The sequence below is a fragment of the Benincasa hispida genome, chromosome 6, assembly GCF_009727055.1.
Source record: "Benincasa hispida cultivar B227 chromosome 6, ASM972705v1, whole genome shotgun sequence".
NCBI lineage: Eukaryota > Viridiplantae > Streptophyta > Magnoliopsida > Cucurbitales > Cucurbitaceae > Benincasa > Benincasa hispida.
Genome location: NC_052354.1, coordinates 9,426,150 through 9,437,462, shown reverse-complemented (window position 1 = coordinate 9,437,462; position 11,313 = coordinate 9,426,150). Strand labels below are relative to the sequence as shown.

The 11,313-nt window shown below is 38.2% G+C and overlaps 1 protein-coding gene across 6 annotated transcripts in view; it reads right to left on the bottom strand.

The window, feature by feature from the left end:
• Positions 1–1,635: 1,635 nt before the first annotated feature.
• Positions 1,636–11,313, bottom strand: part of LOC120079742 (translation factor GUF1 homolog, mitochondrial) — a 14,939-nt gene continuing 5,261 nt past the window's right edge. For 3 of the 6 annotated variants that reach the window (XM_039034099.1, XM_039034103.1, XM_039034105.1), the window contains exons 8-12: positions 3,090–3,203; positions 2,646–2,786; positions 2,515–2,574; positions 2,084–2,290; positions 1,636–1,974 (exon numbers count right to left, since the gene is read on the bottom strand). In XM_039034099.1, coding sequence (XP_038890027.1) covers positions 2,125–2,290; positions 2,515–2,574; positions 2,646–2,786; positions 3,090–3,203 — 481 coding nt within the window. In that variant the 3' untranslated portion in view covers positions 1,636–1,974; positions 2,084–2,124. Of the gene's footprint in view, positions 1,993–2,083; positions 2,291–2,514; positions 2,575–2,645; positions 2,917–3,089; positions 3,204–11,313 lie in introns of those variants that run through there. The other 3 variants (XM_039034100.1, XM_039034101.1, XM_039034104.1) reach the window with 3 other exon arrangements.

The window sequence follows — 11,313 nt, the reverse complement described above, 5'->3', positions numbered from 1 at the left end:
TTACATACATTGCAGTATGCTTCTTGCTATATTCGTACAAATGAATCATCTTTTTGAAGTTTAGGTTGGTATTTCTCTGCATATTATTGATATCTTAGTTTACAAGTAACAAGTTAGAGTTGATTCTTTTATTTTGCTTTTGGAAAAACACAATTCGATTATGGAGATTTAAAGCTTGTTTGGATCGACTAGAGAAAAAAATGTTTTTCAAAATATTCATTTAAACTCTTTGGTAAAAACTAGTTGAAATATGTTTCAAAAATTATTTTAAGTGGGTGCCAAACACTTTAAGATTTTTCTAAAATGACTTATTTTGAAAACTAAATACTAAGTTGAACCAAACACACTCTTAGACTTCTTTTGAATCTCAACAATGCATATCCAATAATTGAAAATATCCATCAAATTGAAAGGTTTGATATTGATATTAAATATCCATGAATATCTCCAAGATCTTTTATTAATGTTGATAAAACATAAAAAATGTCATCTACTTGATCTAATATTTTTAAGAATAAGAATAACTTAGTTATTAATTTAGATAAATTTTATAAAATTCGTAATTTATAAAAATATTCGTCAATATATCTGTAAAATTGAAACGTCGATACCAATAACAACATATATATTTTAACCCTTGGAAATATCAACATAATGCCACTTTCTTTCTTAGTATCTCTATCTTCTATTAACCCTTCTCTTTTTCCTCCTGTTTTATCAAAATATTGGAAATCAACGGTGGTGAGATACCTTGCAAAAGATTCTTTAAAGGCGAAAATTGCAGCTTATTTAGGTCAAGGGAGGGTGGGAAATGTATTTGCCTAAAGTAGAATGGAGATTTATTGCCATCATTTTATCATTTTATTTTCATTGTGTGATGGGATAGTTGGATAAGGACTAAAAACAGGGTATTATCATTTAGGTCATCATTAGATTAGCATCTCAAAAATATTTTTGAATCCCTTGGATAAACTCATGATATAAAAGAATGTGTTAAAAGTTATGTAAATCATATTGAATGATTACACTCATGGTAGGAATGATGAAAGAAAGCTACAATATGTCAATCATATGATATAATCATTCTAGTCTTTTCTTTTCTTTTCTTTTTTTTTTTTGGAAGACTTTCTAGTCATTACTTTAGTAGTAAATATAGGTAAAGAAATATGTAAATAAGTATGGTTAAATGGTTAAAGATTATTAGATTTGAATCTTCATCGTATAATGTAATAGTGAAAGAAAAACATAAAGAAGTAAAGAATTGTTTGGTTTTTTTTTCTTTTTCCTCTTTTGATGGAAAAAAATCAATTACCTTTTTTATTTTAACCATTCTATTAATAATGGGTACTATTAACAGGTAATCGAAACCTATATGTTCTGAGTTAACAAAAAAAAAAACAATCAATTGTTTATTTGTTTAAGGACATTAATTTTCTACCAAAATATACATAGTTCAATTGGCATAATCCTCGTACTACTGGAAGAAGGTTCAATTCCATCACCATGTCAAAAAGAAAAAAAAATCATTAGTTTTCTAAAAACATTTGATAAAGTGTTATTAATATAGATTTTCACCTACACAAGGAATCACAAGACCAGAATCACTTGCATGCAAAAACCAAGGGAGGAGGTCTCTCTCACGCACCAATACAAAGGTTTGTTGGCATCTAATCAATAAAATCCATGGCTCATATTATAATCCAGATATCTCAAAATTTCAGATATTGAACCAATCACCTAAGAGTACAATACAAGGGAAAGGAAAACTAGATAATGATAAACAGCACAACAATACACAACAATACAGGTCTCTAATTGAGACTAATCTATGGTACCAACAATCTTCTGACCTTAGCATCTTGGGATTTGCCAGGACAGATCATTCTGTACTCTCCTCTTCCTTGCACTTTTCGTTATTTTCCCAACCAATTTCTTGTCACAAGTATAGGGAGAAGGGAGTTGTAAATGGTTAAACTGCAGAATGCAAGTTCACTGAAATATCTTAATCTTAATCTACGTGATTATCATTGAATACAAAGTGAATGTATTTCCAAATGTTCATGTAGTTAGATGAGAATTATACCAGTAATAAGTATGGTTCATTAATTTATCCGGATTTTCCACCTATGAGACCTTCAGAATTTCATTAAATGCTTCCTGAGGAATATCAACAGATCCAACACGTTTCATTCGTTTTTTCCCTTCCTTTTGTTTCTCCAATAGCTTCCTCTTCCGAGTAACATCCCCACCATAACACTTCGCAAGAACGTTTTTCCTCATAGCCGAAATCCTAAAATCAACATAAATAATTCAGTCCGACAATGAAAGTTGAAGGAAAATCAATGAGTAATCATGTAACAGTCTCACAATCAAAATAGCTTGTCTACAAGTTTCTATTTATTATTATTATTATATATGTATCCAAGGTATTATAATAAGCATTCCCAGATTTTAGGCCACTCATGCTTTAAATATGTAATAAAAATCTGGGTAAGTAAATAAAATAAGACTTACGTTTCTCTAGCAATAATCTTAGATCCAATCGCAGCTTGTATTGTTATCTCGAACATTTGCCTGTTCAGCATAAAAACGGCTCACGTCAAAACACAAGAATAGGATAAAAATAAAATAAAATAATCATATACCTGTCAATGAACTTCTTCAGTTTTTCCACCAATTCGCGCCCGACCCTTTGTGCCTTCAAATTATGAACAATAGTCGCCATTGCATCAACTGGCTGTCCATTCAATAGAATATCCAGTTTCACCAACTCTGCCTGTTGATACCTGGTAATCACACCCATCCATCAATCCATCGATATATGGATGACGCAATCATATCACATAACCTCGAAAACCTCAACATATCAGCGCAGCCAACTAAGAAGAGCCTATAATACATCAGGTTTTCACAGAACTGAGAAAACATATTAGCTAGAGACATTGATTATGAATCAATGTTGAAAAAGAAAATAATTTGACAAATTTCAACAATTAGTCATCTTTCATTATGCCCATGCAGAAAAAGACGAGGAGATTTGAGAGAAAAGGTTTATAAACGGAAATGAATAGAGAGAGCACTAAACTTACTCTGAATCCTCATAATCGAATGATGCATATCCTGATGTTATGCTCTTTAATTCATTGTAAAAGTCAACAACAATTTCCCTTAAAGGTAAGCGATACTTCATGAATGCCCTTTGACTGTAGCACAAAACTTGAAAGAATTAATCTTTACAAAAGCCACACACAAAAGACAACATATTAAGTTCTTAGTAAAATACAAGTAAAAAGTCATAAACGTTAACAGATTTGCAATAACAAGAGGCACCCGAAGATTCTAACTTCTAAGCTTTCAGAAAAAAGAACAAGAAAAATGAGAAAAGACATCAACGGAGGAAGAAAGAAACAAGAATCTAGTTTATTTATATTTCAAGTGAGATTTTATGCCTCAATCCAATAATTTGAGTTTTAGTTGACGATCATAGCAGGAATCACAAGAAAGTGGATACTCAATGGTGAGCAGCCGCTGCCACGCGAGTTATTTCACGTGGCAAGCATTCAAATAGGCACCCATAACATTACGTGTATGCAGTTGAACTTCAGGCTTGAGACTATGCAAAGTAATCGGTATGCAGATGTCTAATAAATTTAAGCAATTTTTGACAAATAAAAAACCTTTTATACAAATTTTATTCCCATCAAGTTAGATAAGTTGCAACAAAAACCATTAACGGCCATCTTTTCAAGGATTCCTTCTCTCCATTGGAATGGTTTATGAATTTGGTTTGGTTGAAATTAGGGTTTTGCGCTCTAGGGACAATTTTGTCTTTTTCATTGTATCCTAAGGTTCCCTGTTCTCTATTTAAGTTGTTGGTCTACTGTATTCCATTGTATCAGTTTCTAATAATAATTCTCTTATCCCGTGGTTTTTCTCCCTAATTAGGGTTTTTCACGTAAATTCTTGGTGTGCTATTTTCCTTTCCCTACTCTATTTTTCATCATGGTATCAGAGCATGGAGACGAAACCCTGGCCACCATTGAGGAAAATCCAATAGGAGAATCCCAAACCAATAACCCAGATATAACCACTGTTATCCAAAAAGCCATTGATAGATACTTCCAAACCCTTCTTCCCTACTTCCGTGAAGACCAGCCGCCGCCACCCTACCCACCGCCGGCCATTTCCGTCGAGCCAGCCGCCTCCCTCAAAGACCCAACCACCAACCGCACGCTACCCTTTCGAATCAGCCGCACGCAAACGAAGGGATCCTTCCGGTTCAGACATGCAAAGAGGAGGTCGACCAGCAACCAACCGCGCGAAACCGGTCCGACCGGGTCCCAGACGCTGCCGACCGAAGCTGTGGAGCACCGATCAGTTATACCCAGGGCCGACTGGACCAGATCTACGATGCCCGAGCTCCGATCTGCTATATTCGACGTCGATTGGTCCAGATCTGTGATGCCCGACGCCGATCAATCAAGTTTCCGTCCTTCGGGAGTGCCGCCGGCCTTCTCCTCTCAGATCGGAGCCTCATCCCAGTCTTTGCCGCACCAAAGGACAGATGAAAGAGGTATGGGTATTTTCCAGCCAGGTATGAGCAACCGAATGGGGCAGTGTTCGCCGATTATGGATAAGTTTGGAGGGGGCGAGTCTTCATCATACCACCAGGACCAAGGAAATATAATCCAAGATCGAATTACCCAGTTGCAGTTGCAGTTGCAGATTAAACAACAGAACGAGATGTTTCAACAGCAGCTTGCTGCTATTAGGGAAGCCATGGGATCAAAATCCAAGATCCAATCAGATCTAAATCCATACCCTGAAAACTCGGTAACTTCGTTCCATACTTACTCCTCAAATTTATGTTCTGGAACTATAGGCAATTCTTTTGGAATTATTATAGGGGAAAAGTTGAATGGTGATAATTACTTCTCTTGGTCCCAATCTATTAAAATGGCTCTTGAGGGCCGTCATAAATTTGGATATCTGACAGGTGAAATACCAAAACCAAGGATCGGTGACCCCCAAGAGCGAATGTGGAAAGGAGAGGATTCTTTGTTGAGATCAATTTTGATTGGCAGTACGGAACCTCAGGTTGGAAAACCTTTATTGTATGCAGCTACAGCCCGTGATATTTGGGAGGCAGCCTAGAAACTCTACTCCAGGAGACAGAATGCCTCACGTTTGTATACTCTACGTAAGCAGGTCCATGAATGCAAACAGGGAACGATGGACGTTACCGCTTACTTTAACAAGCTATCTCTGTTATGGCAAGAGATGGATTTGTGCCGTGAGATGATCTGGAACTGTCCTTGTGGAGGAGTGTTACATTATCAGTCTGAGGAAACAGATCGCGTGTATGACTTTCTTGCAGGTCTCAACTCTAAATTTGATACAGTGCGCAGTCGTATACTGAGGACCAGACCTATACCATCCCTAATGGAGGTCTGTTCTGAAGTTCGCCTGGAAGAAGATAGGTCAAGAGCCATGAACAGTACTCCTGTAACACCAACAGATTCCGCTGCTTTCAAAACATCAGGCTCGGTACAAGATAAACAGAACAGTAAGCCACCCCCAGTGTGTGAACATTGCAAGAAACCCTGGCACACTAAAGATAAGTGCTGGAAACTCCACGGCCGACCACCTAATGGTAAGAAACGACAGCCAAGTCGAGCTCTCGTAGGTGAATCTGTTACTAAAGATACTCAGACTCAGAACCTCCGAATACTACTACAGTGGGCGTAAGTGCAATCGCCCATACAGGTACTTTTCAATCTTTTGGTCTTGTGAGTATAACGGGTAATAAACCGTGGATATTAGACTCAGGAGACACAGATCACCTCACTGGTTCTTCTGATCAATTTTTATCTTATCAACTTGGTGCTGGAAATGAAAGAATCAGAATTGCAGATAGGTCCTTTGCTCCTGTTGCTAGCAAAGGACGAGTGTCACCCTTTGCCGGCTTAGTACTCCAAGATGTGTTGCATGTGCTAAAAGTGTCTTACAATCTGTTATCTATTAGTAAGCTAACAAGAGATCTGAAGTGTTGTGTTAGTTTCTCACCTGATGATGTTTTTCAGGATCTGACCTCGGGGAGGACGATTGGCACTGCCCGGCATGACAAGAGACTCTATTTCCTTACTGAAGAAGCTTCCTTTAGGCTATTTGATAGGACTAGTTTGTTTTCTTCTCATTTTTCCATTTCTGAAACTGATTATATGTTGTGGCATTATCGTCTTGGCCATCCTAATTTCCAGTATATGAACTATTTGTTCCCTCATCTTTTTCGCAATATTAATATCTCTAAATTGAAATGTGATGTGTGTGTCCAAGCAAAACAACCTCGTGTTTCTTTCTCTTCTCAACCCTATAAGCCGTCTAAACCGTTCACTCTATTCCATAGTGATGTCTGGGGTCCTTCACCAGTCACTACCATAACTGGGAAGCGTTGGTTTGTAACTTTTATTGACGATCATACTCGTCTAACCTGGGTTTTCCTGCTGACAGATATATCAGAAGTCACGTTAGTTTTCCAACAATTTTTCAATTCCATAGAAACCCAGTTCAACGCTAAAATCGCTATTCTCAGAAGTGATAATGGTCGAGAATACCTTAGTAACACCTTACGAGAATTCCTTATCTCCAAAGGTGTTGTCCATCAGAGTTCCTGTGCGTACACTCCTCAACAAAATGGAGTGGCCGAATGGAAAAACCGTCACCTAGTCGAAGTTGCCCGCTCTCTTATGTTGTCTACCTCTCTTCCCTCTTATTTGTAGGGTGATGCTATCCTGACAGCAGCCCATCTAATAAACTGCATGCCATCCCGGGTCCTAAAATTCCAAACCCCATTAGACTATTTCAAAGAGTCTTACCCAAACTCCAGACTTCTTTCTGATGTACCCCTTCGTGTCTTTGGCTGTGTGGTGTTCGTCCATACACACGAACCTAACCGTACCAAGTTTACCCCTCGGGCACAAAAATGCGTTTTTGTAAGGTACCCTCTACATCAGCGTGGGTACAAGTGTTATCACCCTCCTTCCTGGAAATATTTTGTCTCTATGGATGTGACCTTCGAAGATCATCCATTCTTTCCCAATGGTTCTTTTCAGGGGGAGCATTCTAGTGAAGAAACCAATTGGGGTCCCAGCCTTTCTACCTTACCTGAACCTGAACCCATCCTTGATGTTAGTGTCAACACCAACACACCCATCCTCCCAACTGAACAAGTCTAGTGTAGAGACAGATGAATGTGTGACTCTTGAGGACATGGTAGAACCTGAAAAAGAAGCTTCTCTTATTCCCGTTGGAAAAAATGTTGAAAGTGGGAAAATAACAGAACCAGAGGGAGAATGCAGTATGTCAGAAGAAAATAAAGATAGAGATGAATCCCTTGATCTTCCGATTGCCCTGAGGAAAGGTACGAGATCATGTACTAAATATCCGTTGCAAAGTTACTTGTCCTATAATAATTTATCTCCTGAGTTCAAGGCCCTCACTACAAGCCTAGACACAGTGGTGATACCAAAAAGTATACACACCGCATTGGAAAGTCCTGAATGGAAAGCAGCAGTTATGGAAGAAATGAAAGCCCTCGAGAAAAATCATACGTGGGATCAAGTCAATCTTCCAAATGGTCATAAAGCAGTCGGATGTAAATGGGTATTCACAATAAAGTATAAGCCTGATGGAACTATTGATAGATACAAAGCAAGATTAGTTGCCAGAGTTTTACTCAGACATTTGGGGTTGATTATTCAGAGACCTTTTCGCCAGTTGCAAAGCTAAATACAGTTCGGGTCCTCCTTTCTATTGCAGTTAATAAGGATTGGCCCCTTCACTAGCTTGATGTGAAGAATGTTTTTCTCAATGGAGAATTGGAGGAAGAAGTCTATATGAGTCCTCCCCCAGGATTTGAGAAACAGTTTGATCACCGAGTTTGCAGATTGAGAAAGTCCTTATATGGGCTAAAATAGTCACCAAGGGCTTAGTTTGGCAGATTTACCATGTTTATAAAGTCTCAAGGATATAAACAGGGTCATTCTGATCATACGTACTAAAAGGTCTGTATCTGGGAAAATCGTAGTTTTGATTGTTTATGTTGATGACATTGTTATTTCAGGTGATGATACCTCAGAGATTGACTGATTGAAGGCAAAGATGGCTGAGGAATTCGAGATCAAGGACCTTGGAAAACTAAGATACTTTCTCGAAATGGAAGTAGCTCGATCAAGAGAAGGAATTTCAGTTTCCCAAAGGAAGTATACTCTGGACCTGCTCAAGGAAACAGGTATGACAGGGTGCAAACCAGTAGATACACCTATAGAAGCCAATGCAAAGTTAAGTAATATGAGTAAACGTGTTCCAGTGAGCAAAGAAAGATATCAGCAACTTGTTGGGAAATTAATATATCTTTCTCATACTAGACCCGACATCTCTTATGCAGTAAGTATGGTAAGTCATTTAATGCAATCACCATACAAAGAACACATGAGGGCAGTAGAGCGCATTTTGAGATATCTGAAAACTTCTCCAAGGAAAGGCTTGATGTTCAGGAAAACTGAAAAATGATGTATCGAAGCTTACACCGATTCTGATTTGGCAGGATCTGTAGTAGACAGAAAATCAACATCAGGATATTGTACCTTTGTGTGGGGCAATCTTGTTACATGGAGAAGCAAAAAACAAGGTGGTGTTGCCAGAAGCAGTGCTGAGGCAAAATACAGGGCCATGAGTTAGGGAATCTGTAAAGAGATCTAGCATGAAAAAGTCTTGAAAGACCTTGATTATGAGCATACCAGCCCAATGAAACTCTACTGTGATAATAAAGCAGTCATAAGCATAGCAAACAACCCTGTTCAACATAACAGAACAAAGCATGTGGAGATTGACCGGCACTTTATCAAGGAAAGACTCGATAGTGGCAACATTTGTGTTACTTATATTCCCTCCAATCAACAAATTGCAGATGTCCTAACAAAAGGGCTTTCCAGACAGTTGTTTGACGCTTGTGTGAGCAAATTGGGACTTATTGACATCTACGCCCCAACTTGAGGGGGAGTGTTGAAATTAGGGTTTTACGCTCTATGGGCAATTTTGTCTTTTTCATTGTACCATATGGTTTCCCTGTTTTCTATTTAAGCTGTTGGTCTACTGTATTCTATTGTATCAGTTTCTAATAATAATTCCCTTATCCCGTGGTTTTTCTCCCTAATTAAGGTTTTCCACGTAAATTCTTGGTGTGCTATTTTCCTTTCCCTACTCTATTTTTCATCAGGTTTTATCTAATGCATTTTGATGAAAAACAAGAGTAGGGAAAGAAAAAAAGCACACCAAGATTTTACGCGGAAAACCCTAATCAGGGAGAAAAACCACGGGATAAAGGGATTCTTATTAGAAAACTGATACAAAGAAATACAACAGACCACCAGCTTAAATAGAGAAAAGGAAAACCCTAGGGTACAATGAAAAAGACAAAAATTCCCCTAGAGTACAAAATCTTAATTTCAACACTCCCCCTCAAGTTGGGGCATAGATGTCAATAAAACCCAACTTGCTCACACATGCGTCAAATAGCTGTCTGGGTAGTCCCTTTGTTAGGACATTTGCAATCTGTTGATTGAAAGGAATATAAGGAACACAAATGTTGCCACTATCAAGTCTTTCTTTGATAAAATGTCGATCAATCTCCACATGCTTTGTTCTGTCATGTTGAACAGGGTTATTTGCTATGCTTATAGCTGCTTTATTATCACAATAGAGTTTCATTGGAACGGTATGCTCTTGATCAAGGTCTTTCAAAACTTTTTCAAGCCAAATCTCTTCACAGATTCCCAGACTCATGGCCCTGTATTCTGCCTCAACACTACTTCTGGCAATACCTTGCTTTTTGCTTCTCCATGTAACAATGTTGCCCCACACAAAAGTACAATACCCTGATGTTGATTTTCTGTCTACTACAGATCCTGCCAAATCAGCATCGGTGTAAGCTTCGATGCATCGCCTTTCAGTTTTCCTGAACATCAAGCCTTTCCCTGGAGAGGTTTTCAGATATCTCAAAATGCGCTCTACTGCCCTCATGTGTTCTTCGTATGAAGACTGCATGAACTGACTTACCATACTTACTGCATAAGAGATATCGGGTCTAGTATGAGAGAGATATTAATTTCCCAACAAATCGCTGATATCTTTCTTTGCTCACTGAAACACCTTTATTCATATTACTTAACTTTGCATTTGCTTTTATACGGGTATCAACTGGTTTGCAACTTGTCATACTTTCTTTGCTCACTGGAACACCTTTACTCATATTACTTAACTTTGCATTTGCTTCTATAGGGGTATCAACTGGTTTGCAACCCGTCATACCTGTTTCCTTAAGCAAGTCTAGAGTATACTTCCGTTGGGAAACTGAAATTCCTTCTTTCGATCGAGCTACTTCCATTCCAAGGAAGTATCTTAGTTTTCCAAGGTCTTTGATTTCGAATTCCTCAACCATCTTTGCCTTCAATTGGTCAATCTCTGAGGTATCATCACCTGAAATAACAATGTCATCAACATAAACAATCAAAACTGCAATTTTCCCGAATACTGACCTTTTAGTAAATAGAGTATGATCAGAATGACCCTGTTTATATCCTTGCGACTTTACAAACATAGTAAACCTGCCAAACCAAGTCCTTGGTGACTGTTTTAGCCCATATAAGAACTTTCTTAATCTGCAAACTCAGTGATTAAACTGTTTCTCGAATCCTGGGGAAGGACTCATATAGACTTCTTCCTCCAACTCTCCATTAAGAAAGGCATTCTTCACATCAAGCTCGTGAAGGGGTCAATCCTTATTAACTGCAACAGAAAGGAGGACCCGAACTGTGTTTAGCTTTGCAACCGGCGAAAAAGTCTCGGAATAATCAACCCCAAAAGTCTGAATAAAATCCCTGGCAACTAATCTGGCTTTGTATCTGTCAACTGTTCCATCGGGCCTATACTTTAAATGAATGAATTTCGTCTATCAAACCATTACAAGTTTTTGGCGATAAAATATAATAATATAAACATAAATTTCGTATATCAAGTTTTTGGCACCGTTGTCGGGGATTGGCAATGTTTAGTGTTGAATATTTTTGTGGTATTTTGCAGGACAGTTCTCTGTTGTACTGTCTGTTTAACGCGGAGAGCAGGCTGACGGTTATGAGTATTGGGACTGAACCAGAATTCGAAGCCGACCTAGAGATCGAGCATACTTTTCGCGCACGAGCACGTCAGAACCGTATACGGCGAAGAAGGAACATGGCTAATAACAATGATAGGCCT